The 12,897-nt window shown below is 39.1% G+C and overlaps 1 protein-coding gene and 1 long non-coding RNA gene across 4 annotated transcripts; both read right to left on the reverse strand.

Moving 5' to 3' along the window:
• Positions 1-6,253: 6,253 nt before the first annotated feature.
• Positions 6,254-7,312, reverse strand: LOC149650471 (uncharacterized). The gene is made up of 3 exons (XR_016371596.1): positions 7,080-7,312; positions 6,918-7,010; positions 6,254-6,839 (listed from the first exon to the last, which is right to left on the reverse strand). It is a non-coding gene; the product is annotated as an uncharacterized LOC149650471 (long non-coding RNA).
• Positions 7,313-7,429: 117 nt separating this feature from the next.
• On the reverse strand, positions 7,430-9,037 carry LOC149650472 (uncharacterized). 3 transcript variants are annotated; one of them, XM_089849223.1, is made up of 3 exons: positions 8,363-9,037; positions 7,981-8,300; positions 7,430-7,923 (listed from the first exon to the last, which is right to left on the reverse strand). In XM_089849223.1, exons 1-3 carry the CDS (start codon positions 8,588-8,590, stop codon positions 7,806-7,808), a joined length of 666 nt encoding a protein of 221 aa, XP_089705349.1. In that variant the 5' UTR covers positions 8,591-9,037; the 3' UTR covers positions 7,430-7,805. The 3 variants fall into 3 exon arrangements, with proteins under 3 accessions (XP_089705349.1, XP_089705352.1, XP_089705350.1); XM_089849226.1 differs by having other exon boundaries at positions 7,430-7,897; positions 7,977-8,300; XM_089849224.1 differs by having other exon boundaries at positions 7,977-8,300.
• Positions 9,038-12,897: the final 3,860 nt, after the last annotated feature.

A 12,897-nucleotide genomic window follows, 5' to 3' on the forward strand; every position in this document is an offset into this window, starting at 1 on the left:
GGGGTAAGATGTACGCGGCGATCGGCTAGGGCATGAACGCTGGATTTCTAAATCCAGCGTTCATGGCTAGGGTTACGAGAAACGGCTAGCCTCCCAATGGCAGGGCTTCCACCAAAGGTTCACGCAATTGAGTTTTCTTATCATTTACTGCCTTATCCCTAAATTTCCAAAAATTATTAAAGACGCTAGAATTCAAACTTCAACAGTAGCTATGTTTAAAACGATTTTAGGAATAACTTTTCATGAAACGACTTAACTAATATTAAGGTAAATTTTTGATAATAAAAATAATTAATATCAACTAAGTTCATTTAATTATTTAAGAAAAATGTCTCGACTCGGAGAGGTTTATTTTGGTTTCCCAACTTGTTTTTCTTCAAAATAGTGTGAACCTGTTACTACAAAAAACGTTTTAAGAAAAGTTGCTGAGCGCAGGGCTGAGCGAAATGGAATATTTTTTGCATGGATAATGAAAATTCTTGGAAAGTATTGTCTTTAGATTTGGTTAGGAAAGAAGCTAACAGTGTTCTGTCCTGGAAAGAAGTTAATAATATCCTGATAGAATGAGCTTTAACCCGTTCTTATTTTAACCATCTCTATGGGTCAACTTTTCACTAAACGTATTAGTTTTTCCTTCTATAAAAATTCCATACATATTTTGGAATTATTATAAATTAAAGTCTATAATAACAGGGATAGATTTAATTTTAAAAGTAGGAATGGAGAACGGTTAGTATTTACTTCAGTCCGACTCAGCCTAGTATAGAGCCCCTCCCTCCAACACGTAACGAAGAGTTTGAATTATCTTATTGGCCCACTTAAACTACGTTTTGATGACGTTGCTGATGGGGACGGGGAAAAATACGTAATTTCTTTCTACCTCTGTCGCTATGACCCGTGGAAGGGGGTCCGGGACTTTGACGCGCGCCTAAGATTACTATGTTCTCCATTCCTGCTTCAAAAATAAACCTATCCCTGATAATAATTATATTTTTTAAAATCAGTGGATTTTTCAAGAATTTTTCTTAAGTAGATTTCTAATATGTAAGTTTTAACTAACTGAGAATACAAACAAGCGTAACAAGTTGGAAATACAAAAACGATACCTCTCCGAGTCGATTTGTAAACAATCTAGCCACTTACTGACTTGAATTTGCAACTTCTGTTGTTGTTTATTGATTTGACATCAACAACCCTATTGTTATACCTCAGCAATATTCTAAGTTTGCCAGCACAACTACAAACTTTTGTTCATACTCAAACTAAATTATATCTTGTCGCCAAAGAATAGAAGTTCTCAACAGAATGGAAGCTACAACCTGGCGATCATGACGCGGTAATGAGACTCATGACTTTTCGTTATTAAATTAATTATAACTATATTATCGAATGTGTTATTAACGTTCGGCGCGCCCTGAACCGTTAAAGTCTCATTGTAGAGGAAGCAAGACAAAATTTGAATATTAATCGTACAAATTTTTGCTCGGGTCCCTTGTAAGTAAGACTTTATGATCGTTTGTAATGTTAATCCAAAAAAAAAATTTTGGGCATTATTTTGGAAATTGAGATAACCGATACCAGGAGTTCATAATAACCCGAAGTACGAAACTGGTTAAAAAGCCCGTAACAACACAATTTCGCCGTAAAGCTCAGCGGATTCATACACCGCTTAACTCCCAAAGAAATAGTTACCCCATTTTTTAGCGCCCACGCGCAATAACTTACACACTTCCGGTTTAGCACTATTTTTATCTTGTGATATTGGGAGCGAAAATGGCTCACGTCTGCTTCTGTCGGAACGGTGTAAATTAAGCCTTGGCTAAGAAGTTGGATTTTAGTCGGGGTTTCTAGTTTTCTACAAAACATTTAAAGATCGTCAATGATGTTTTGTTGTGATATGTGTGAGTGAGAATTCTGTGGTTAAATTAAAACGGTTTGGACAAATTTATTCGCAGTATCTTTAATATAAGAATTGCAACGTGTTTCTACGTCCACCATATCGCCATTTTTCTTTTCGACGGAGATCCCAGCCAACGGAAGTTTTGAAACGAAAACCAAGTAGCATAGATATAACAGACACACACACAGACACCTCCAGTATAATACCTCTCCATGACGTCATCGTTTTCAAATGACACTTAGTTTCAAATACGTGTAGTAGGCTGTAGGCAATTTCACACGTATTTGAAACTAAGGCCTAGAGGTGCGTGTACTCGAGCTAAAGAACTCGCGGATATTTTAAATCCGGAAGATACTGAAGTTTTTTGTCTCTTGACAGCACGTACAAAGCTACGTTACATAGAGACCTAGCTTTGCGCGTGCTGACAACCAATGTCGTAGCAGAGTATATACAGAATAAGCTTTCGTCCGAGATAGGGAGTTGCCTCCGGTCCAGCGTCCCAAGTACCGGGATGTGATGAGAATCGGCTGATATAAAATAGCCAAGGCTTATATAAAGCAGAGTAGCAGACGCGCTTACTATTTGGGGTGACTTATTTCCAAGTTTCGACAATAGGGACGCTAGAGATGCCGATGCTCTATTCAAGCATGCCTCCCTATTCCCTTTCATGTCCATTGCTGGTTAATCTGAGATTGGACTAATCCCTCGGTCAAGGCAATATGAGAGAGTTAAGTTAATTAGTTAAGAAAAACAATTTTAAGTCCACATCTCGCGTAAATAGGCTAGGACTGTCAAGTTCACGTACGTATATACACGAGCAAAACTAGAGCAGATTCTGAGGGCAAAGAAAATTTTCTCGAAATTAATGTTTGAACAAGCGAGCATTATGGAATATTTTACGATTTGACGTCCTGGGAATCGAGACCGATGGCTTTTATGGAAGAAAAATCACAGCCAAGTTCCGGCTCGTTTTCTCGAGAAAGATGATCCTATGTTTATTCTTGAAGCCTCTCTATACTTCCTATTATTTGTTTTAGGAAATGGAAAAACTTTCTTCATTACTTTATTCAAGCCTTCTCTCCAGAAAGACACCCCCATTGTCGCCCTATATTCTCTTCGGCAGTAGGTTAGTTACATAGTTTTGCTTTTATGGCCATGAAGAAACGATTAGTATGTCAGTCAGAAACATCGTAATAACACGTAAGTGCTTTAATACCATTAACATATTTAATATGCAAATTACATAATTGACTACGGTTTTAATCTTTAAGGATCTGTAGTACAATATGTGCTCTACCATAAGAAAATAATATATAGCTCCCTATAAGTATGAAACGTAGTACATTTTAATACTACAGCATTTGCTTCCAAATTTGGCACGCAAACGCTTTCCCCTCAGACCACCTAACCCATTGACAGGCAACTGAATATGGAGCTAGGTTTTGGGGGGCGTTTTCCGGTCCCTTTAGAGATGCAGCGTTCATTTTCAGCCAATAGCTGTTTCTCTCCCAATAGGGCAAATTTTGGAGTACGAGTCGCACCTAAACAGGAGATCTGACTAAAGTTATCGCAAGGTGGCGAATGTGTTGTCCTTCTTCAGAGAGGGCAGTCCATAACCCCGCTTTTGGTTACTTCCTAGACTAATTTAATGGACTTCTGACAATATGAAAAATACTTTATGTTGAGGGTTCGTTTCAAATAATCCTCCATGATTTTGTAAAATGACGCGTGGCTTTCAATTTCCCACGATTCCTGACAAGAAATACATAATTTTAGTTGACATCAGGAGAAAGAATTCCATCCGAGACTCGCGACTAAATGTTTATGAACTCACCGCATTCCCCTTGATAGTTTTTTATACATGGCTAAGTATTTAGATTTTAGCTTGTACGAATGATCTTACGAGCTTCCTTTATCACAAAACTTATGTCTGTTCGAATGTGGAGATGGCTCCGAACAAATGCTACGCGTGTAATCGGAAGGTTAACAATACTACAAGTAGACGTATAGGTACTCGCGCTGTAGCTAATTTCGCGCGTTTCCTCCGTTTCACTAAGGACTTATTACCACTTGCAATTAACGGCACAACGACAAAGATTTGTTTAAAATGCGCCGGATTATCGCGAAAGTTTCAAACGTTCTTAAATGCTTCCAAATCGTCCTTCAGTAGCGGTCATGGCTCTTCGACATCATCGCCCTCGCCTACACCAACAAAACCGGTAAACCAGGTACCAGAACCATCCACGTCACAAGTACCAGAACCATTCGCTTCACAAGTACCAGAACCATTCACGTCGCAAGTACCAGACGTACCACCTTTGCTAGTACCAATCCAACCAACATCACAAGTGCAAAGGCAGGCGGGTTTTGAAGAAGCAGTACCAACGATGTCACAAGAACAGCCGGTTTCGCAAGTAACACGTAGTCATACGGCATCAAACACCATTACCATAAACCAAAGTTTTATCAGGCCACATTCAAAGACTTGCTTCATTTGTGGCGCCAGTACACGCACCAGAGTAAAAGCCGGAGATCGGTTAAAGATATTTGTGGAACGGGCAATCTTTATTCACCAGGACAACCGCATGTGCTCCACGCATCTTGTTGACGGGGAGTTGCCCATTGAAATAATTAATAGTATTCACTGCACCAGTAGATCAAGTCTCATGACATCCAAGGACATCAACCACCTATTTACGGGCCTTAGACAGTGTGTTAAGGACTTAAAGACGAGGAGCTTTGACAACGTCATACGAAGTGATGAAGACTGTAAAGTGTTAACTTCATTATCTATGAAAGACTTTCTAGAGGTTCATTCTACAATTGAGGAAGTTATTGGTATAATCAGATGCTGTTCTTCAAAGACAGCTCTAGTAGTATTCTTGATGAAACTACGAATGGGCGTCTCCAATAAAGTGTTATCCGCTTTATTTCACTTAACTGAACGTACGGTATCAAATATAGTGGAGGCGTGCATCAGGGGTTTAGTGGAGCGTTTCGTGCCGAGTCACTTTGGCCTTCAACATATATCACGAGAAAATGTGCTAACTAACCACCAATCAAAGGCAGCAGTAACCCTCTTTGCCAGAAACAAGCCTAATTCCCTCATTACTATTGTAGATGGTACCTATATTAAGGTTGGAAGATCCAAGGACTATACTGTTCTTCAAAAATCATTTTGCGTGCATAAAGGCCAGCATATCCTCAAGCCAATGCTTATGGTTACAACTACTGGTTACATCCTGGATATAATTGGACCATACTTTGCTAATGGCCGCAATAATGACGCTCGAATATTAAACCATGCTATCAAAAAGAGAGAAGAACTAAAGTCCTTTTTTCAAGTTGGTGACGTCGTACTGGCGGACCGAGGTTTCCGAGACTCCAACAGCTTACTTACAGAATTGGGTGTTGACCTACAAATGCCGTCGTTCCTGTCTAAAGGCGAGAAGCAAGTAAACACCCAAGAGGTTAATCGTTCCCGACAGGTAACCTACGTCAGATGGCCGGTTGAAGTTAGAAATGGTCATTTGCAGAATATATTCCGTTTGTTCCAAAGTAGAATACAAGTGCCTATTATAACAGTAGTACCGGAACTTCTTCAAATTGCAGCCGCCCTGATTAACGCGTACCATCCAGACTTACATCTCAAAGGGACATGGGAAGACGCCGTCGAAAGAATGGTGGCAGTTTCGACGAACGCAAATCCGCTGAAGGAGCTAGTAGAGCGCGAACATATACTTCGCAGACCGTCTCTATGGAAAAGAATTGAGGACACTGACTTTGATGATTTTCCGGTACTTAGGGAAAGCGATGTACGCGAGGTGATCATGAGCGATTTTAAAACCAAGCGCGCTGAGTCTTACATCGCATTGACTGTCGAGAAATCGGGCTCTTTCAACATCGACGCTTCCAAACTTGAACATGATTTAATCCGGATTCGTGTGCCTAGTCAGTTTTCCAGCTCAGTTGTTCATCAAGCCCTCATTCGATATGTACCCAACGGTAATGGTATTCATGCCATTCTAGGTTGGTACTGTACGTGCAAAGGTGGATGTTTGACGATAGGCGCTTGTGCTCATGTTAGAAGCGTAATCTGGTATCTCGGTTATCGCCGCCATGTCGATCGAGGCAGTTGGTACCAGTCAAAATTGCGTGTCGTGTGTGAAGATGCCTCTGAGCTGGAAGGGCTTCCCGACATATGCTAAACTGTTGAACAATGTAGAAACGTAAACTATTTGATTTGAAATAAAAAATTCTACTCCAGCATCCGTTTTTGGTATTATTTCTCTATGTTTAAGGTTACGTTTGACAAAACCAAAGACTATATGAGTCAACTAAATAATCTGTGCAAAGCCCCTGAATGTCACTCGAACCGCAATGCAGCAGTGTACGAGAAGTCGAACACTTCTACAGGCGTTTGGACTATTTTCCGAGTGTTTTAGACCAAAATTCCAGTGATTTTATTTCGTCGTGGACGCTGTACCCTTTGCAGTTACAAGATATACCTTTCCCACAATTTTCTTACATCAATTCTGTATAAGAAATTCGAAACTCCGAGTGTTTCGGTGTGGGGGAAGGCTGTCGTATCCGTGGCTAAAGTCGATCATTCCGCCTATACTTAACATTACGGAGGAAATTTTTGTCGCCCCTCCATTCCCAGAATACTGACTATTTAGTGTTCCTTTTTTTGTGAAACACATCCCTTTACCATCCAATTTTCATATCATAGCAAGAAATGGTCAAAACGGAGACAATAATTTTTAACATTACAGGCCCCAAGTGTCTACCGGTTGTTGCCGGTCTTCTTTAACATAATTATAAGAAACTTTTGCGCTTGCCTTTGAGTCCAGTTTTGGCATCGGTTCTTTCTGGACTCGTATCTGCTGTTGTTCTTAACCTCTCTCTCCCGCGCACGAAACTGAACATTGTTACTGTTCTGGAAATCGAAACAGAATAATTAGGAAAAATCTTGAAGCTTGACGCGATAAAGAAGTTCATTTAAGTCTTAATTTACTTCTTTTTGCGCTACAAATATGTTCGTAATTAATTTAAACCAAGATTGGAAGAGTTTCAGCATAAAGTAGTTAAATATGGACGATAACGTGTACTGTTTTCAATGGGATCATTTGCCTATTGTAAGATGGGATTCCACTATGTACAGGCTCTCATTACTTACCTTGGAATACAACCGGTTGGTCGGTTATATTGAATTTTTTGACTCTATTTCTAAATCGAAATCTTCAGGCAAAAACAAAGAAGCGTCAATAAAGGGCGATTGTGGCACCATCTTATTAATAAAAACATATGATTAAGGGCGGTAATTTTTATTATCGAAGTCAAGTGGTGTGGCGCTTTCTCCCAGAAGATTCTTTTTGCCCTTTGTGAATCTTGACTATTCACAAACGTCAATCTTCCTTTATTCCGGTAATTATTTTCCTTTCATTCTTTCGTAAAAGATGAATATGTCGCAAATTGAGAGCTATTTAAACAATAAGCTTAATCGTTACCACCCTACAGTCAGTTTCGTGGTTTCCAACCCAGCGAATTGGAAACCACGTGGATCATATCAAACCTACGATGGAAAACTGGGTACATTGGCCATACAAAAAAGCAAGACAAGGAAAAGATAATTGAGTCTGGAATACAAACACTATAGTAAGCTTCACATTAGAGTGGAAATTTTTAATCACGGAGAGACTAGAAGTACATAATAAATGTCCCCTAAAAGTTAGGGTAGATTAAAAATGACGTAACATCTGGATGACATTTCGAAGCGAGAAAGCTTTTTGGTTTTAAGCAGAACTCGATTGAGCAAAGTGCTTGAACAATATTTCGGTGATGACGGTGACCACTGCCCCTGACAACATCAAGATGAGCAAGTAGAATGGAACGAAGACGCTACTCAGGTCCAAATCAGCCGTACTTTTCGACGGTCTCTTCCACGTGACTTGTTCGATCGAGTATATAGTTTCTCAAAATTCATGTACTTGAAAACTTGCATTTCGAAAAAGGGTTCCAGGCTTTAAAAACATTGGTCAATCGCTTAAATCGTTTTACTATAAGAAATTATTACCGACATCAGTTGCAGGTTTTCGTGCACTTGCGGTGAGCTTCTCAACCAAGAGGTGTTGAAAATGTAGTGTAAGTTGTCGAACCTAATTACGTGCTGCGAAAAGTAAAGGCCTCCGTTTTCGGCCAGAAATTTTTTACTCTCGGCATCAGCTTTAAGGAATTCTCCCATTAACCAAGTCAGATGGCTGTCCTCTAAGATTAGAGCTTTTTCCCCCAAAATAATCGGAAGATATCCATCAAGTGTGAACAAATCCAGATAACTACCGAAAATATTCTCCAGATCGATTTCGTCCAGCCATTTCTTAACTACCGGATCCTGGGTTGCCTATAGAATAGCAACAAAGACGTCACAGGAATGGAGGATTTGACACGGAAAAACCTATCTACCAAATATTTCAGATAATCGATAGATCCGCATTCTCTAAACCTCATAGGTGCAATTCCGGATTTGATCAAGTCCGAGAGGGTGTCGATACGATTGTAGCTTTCCGTCGTGAACTCGGTATGCAAGAAACAACCCAAGAAAACAGAATGAAAGTCACTCCGATCAGCCACGACGATGCGAGAAGATGACAAGTAATGTGCGGCAAAATGGAGGGAATCGCTAAAACACATAATTCCATCTATTATAGCGGGGGATATTATTGTTATGATAAGACAATCTCTGCTTAATGGTTAACTCGGACGACTATGGCTCGCACTAAGATCTACCAAAAGGGGAAATTCTTTTCAATTATTAGCGAGCAAGTTCATTGCTTACGCCCGGCGCACAAGAGCGACGCGTTCTCCCAGACATTTTCCAGGGTTTCTTGGGCCATTTTCTTCACAACCTTCTTGGTGGGCAACGATTTGTATTTGTTCGTTACGAAGGAATAAATAACGAGTAAAAAAGACAGAATGACCAGGGCTAACACCGTTAAAATCAGCAACTAATTGAACCAGGAATGTAATTCAGTGAACTGGATATTGAGTTGGTTGTAACTGTAAAGTTTACTGGAGTGCGATCCATATTTAAGAAGGACATGGAAGTGGACGTAACTTTCTTTGGGGTGGCGGACACGATGATCTTCCTGGCCGTTTTAAACACCGCAGATGGACTGAAATATTCCTGTCGGCCATCGAAAAATGAGCGTATCTTGGGTATCATGATAACATTTGCATTCTAAAAGAAGAATAAAAGTTATTTAAAAATTTCTGCATCAGTAGATTTAACGTTTGGTTTCATACGATGAGGCTCTTAGATTGACCGGAGCCGTAACAGTAGTAGTGGACGGATTTTTAATTTTACACGGAATTTTAATTCCGGTAAAATTTAAGAAAGGGCCCAAGCGTCTGTCCCTGTCCCTGTGCCGGACGCGTACGGAGAGAGCGTACACGATTTGGAGAGAGAAGCTCGGAGAGAAACAAATGAAAGTACGACGTAGAGAGAGAACTGCCTGCCTGGTGTATAAGTGAGAGGGGGAAGAGGGAGAGGGGGCTTCCAGCTCGGAGAGGAGTGAGAGGAAAGAAAGGTAGTTTAAATCTTGCGGGCTTTTTTAGTGAAGGAAACAACATGATAGTTTTGGTGCACTTTGTACGCGTGATACATCAGAGTATGCTGGATGGTTAGGTTCGGTTTCGTAAAATAGAGGGGACGGTTTGCGGTCACAGTGATTTCTGGTTTAGGGGATCCAGGATTTTGTTTTAGATACATTATTTGATTCGTATGGTTTTTAAAAATTATACTTTAGTGGGGTGCAAAATTTAGTTTCATTCATATTAATTGAAATGTGATGTTATTAGAAATTAAGGGGATACACTATAGTGTTTCAGAAATGTTTTTATTTGTACGATTTATTTTTATAATACCTTAGGGAAATCAACTATATGGGGCCACGTGAGCCGTGTAAAATTAATATTAAGGCCCAACCTTTGGGCCAACTTGTTCGAATTCGTTATCCTCAGTTTTTAGCTTAAAACTAACTCGATAGTACTCCAACCCACCCATTTTAGTGAAAACGATTCTTGGTCGCAGCCGAAAATCGAACTAGGTTTGATCGCGCAGCAGTAAGGCGCTCATCCACTGTACTTTAAAGGTTCGAGTTTACTTCGTTTAGTTTAGCTAAAGTGTCGGGGAGGGGGTCGGATACTTCTGAATTTGCATCTCTGGAGTCGGATGCTTCTGAATTTGTATCTTTTGCGTCGGATACTTCTGAATTTGTATCTATGGGGTCGGCTACTTCTTAATTCGCGTGGTTTGATGTTGGTCATTTCGGCTTCCTGCCTCTGGCTATATTAGTGCTTATAGGAGGTTAATATGAGATGACACTACTATGTATCTTGTATCTGTTGGGTCGGCTACTTCGGTATCTGCGGGGTCGGCTACTTCTGTATTTATGGGGTTGGAAGTCAGTCGAATTTTGGTAAATATTTATATATATATATATAAATATATTTAGATAAAGATGCGGCTACTATTATAGCCCAGCCCTTGGGTCATCTTGTTCTTTGACTTACGTTGAAAAAATCAGGCGCAGTGGATAATTTAGAAACATCAATAAAGGGCACTTTATGTCCTTCGTAAATTGCCCTGAAACCATAAGTTTATAAATGACCATCAGTTAGCAGCCAATGCATTTTGATTCTTGTTGTTCGGATATGTTTTTGACTAATATTGAATTAGAAGATTTCTATACGAAACCCGGTTTGATTAATCGAATATTTTATGATTAAACAAAAACTCCGCTCGTTGCCTACGGAATAAGTATAAATTAATACTTATTCCGTATAGGCAACGCTCGGCTATTGTTAAAAATTTTGAATAATCCCCAGAAACAATTATGACTCCTTTGACCCTATTACTCGAATCTATTTCAAGGTAATATGCTCGATTAGTGGTTTTTTTTATTGAATTAGAAGGTTTCTATGGGAAACCCGGTTTGATTAATCGAATATTTTAAGATTAAACAGATATTCCACTTTTAAAAATTTTGAATATTCGCCAGAAACAATTATGACTAGTTTGACCCAATTACTCGAATCTAATTAAAAGTAGTGTACCAAATACTTTATGTTGAGGGATCGTTTCAAATAGTCCTCCATGATTTTGTACCATGACGCGTGGCTTTTAATCTCCCATGATTCCTGTCAATAAATATTTAAGTTTAAAAGCAATCAGGATAAAGAATTACATCTGAGAGTCGCAGGTGAATCTTGATAAACTCACCGCTATTGTCGTCACATTCACAGGAGTCTCTTGGGCGTACCTATAATAGTTGATTAATGTTCAAATCAACTATAAACAGTTAAGATTTGAAAAGACAACTTCTATATACTTGTATTTAAAATAAAGATAATTTCCCAGAAACTCCATTTTTTTCAGCAACATTTTGGGCTTAAATCTGAAGTATAAGGGTTTGTCTATAATCAATAATAAATTAACAGAATTATTACAAAACTTTTGTATGGCATCTGTTCTTTCTGAACTCGTAGCATGTAGAGTTTTGAGGCAGTTGGTGGATTACAAAGCTTTAACTTCTGTTGTTACGATGTCGTAACGTCGAAGTATTACACTGGACGTAACTGTCACGCCTTTCGCATTTGGCAACTAAAAGCAAAACGCGTTCCCAAAGAGCAATTTTTGGCTTCTTACTCCCATCGTTTGGATTCAGAGGTACGCGGCGATCGGCAAGGGTTACGAGAAACGTTTAGCCTCCCAATGGCTGGGCTGCCACCAAAGTTTCACGCAATTGCGGGTATTCTTATAATCTATTGTGTATCAATCGCCTTATATACGCAAAATTTCCAAACATTGTTAAAGAGGAATACGCTAGAATTCAAACGTCAGCAATAGCTATGTTTAAAATTATTTTAGGAATGAAGGAAGTTTCCTTAAACGATTTAACTAGAATTAAGGTAAATTAGTGACGCCTAAATTATATCAATTATATTTAATTATTTAAGAAAAACCTCTTAATTTTGTCTCAACTCTGAGAGGTTTACCACCTTGTTGTTAACCACTCTCTGCCACACATAAAACTGTTACTAGAGTACTGGAAAACAAAACAATTAGAAGAAATCTTGAAGCTTGACGCGATATACAAGTTAAATTAAGTTCATTGATTACTTTTTTTACGCCCCAGGGAATCTGGTCAATATTTACGCAATTACTTTAAACCAAGATTAGAAGAGTTTGAACGTAAAGAAGTTTATGATGGACGAGAACATGTTTTCTATGTGAACATTTACCCATTCTAAGATTGGATTCCACCTCAGACCACCTAACCCATGGATAGACAAGCACGGAGCTAGGTTTGCTTAGAGCAACTCCTGATACTAGCGCTGTGGCGGCGAATGTTGGAAGTTTTTCACCAAACCCTAGAAAAATTGGCGCCATTTTTTTTAGGGAGTAGAGGTCTCCAGTCACCGATATGGGGAGGAAATCAGACTAAATTATAAAAGTTAGTTGAATTTCATTCATTATTTATTTATTTTAGCCTCTCTCTCATTAAAGATTCATATACGATCTATCAAGTTAGTTATTGTTAATATCACTCTGGTATTGATTATAAAGTCTGTTTTAACACTAAGCCTTGGCTAAAAAATATCCCGAACTATTACACACCCATTTTTATTTACGGTACATTTGGCGATAAATTGCGGTCGGTAGACGCGTGAGGGCGCGTGCTACGTATTGTCATTTGTTAACGAGGGTTTAACATGGATTTGCCTGTCCATGGGTTAGGTGGTCTGAGATTCCACTACAAACAGGCTCTCATTACATACCTTGTTTTCATTACGCTTGGTCGGTTATATTTACTTTTCGACCCTATTTCTAAATTAAACCCATCATGGAAAAACAAAGTAGCGTCAATAAATTGCGATGGCTTCACGATTTTTAGCGGGAAATTTTATTATCGAAGTCAAGTGGTGTGGCGCTTTCT

This window comes from Phalangium opilio, unplaced genomic scaffold, assembly GCF_054372755.1.
Source record: "Phalangium opilio isolate 3A_F unplaced genomic scaffold, DU_Popi_V2 ptg000087l_1, whole genome shotgun sequence".
NCBI classification, from domain to species: Eukaryota; Metazoa; Arthropoda; class Arachnida; order Opiliones; family Phalangiidae; genus Phalangium; species Phalangium opilio.

Excerpts from the sequence above, each read along its gene's own strand:
- LOC149650472 (XM_089849223.1), bottom strand. The coding sequence starts at position 8,590 with ATGTGTTTTAGCGATTCCCTCCATTTTGCCGCACATTACTTGTCATCT. Across the intron at positions 8,301-8,362 it reads TCGATTATCTGAAATATTTG|GCAACCCAGGATCCGGTAGT; the intron begins GTAGATAGGTTT and ends GCTATTCTATAG. Across the intron at positions 7,924-7,980 it reads CACGAAAACCTGCAACTGAT|CCTGGAACCCTTTTTCGAAA; the intron begins GTCGGTAATAAT and ends ATGTTTTTAAAG.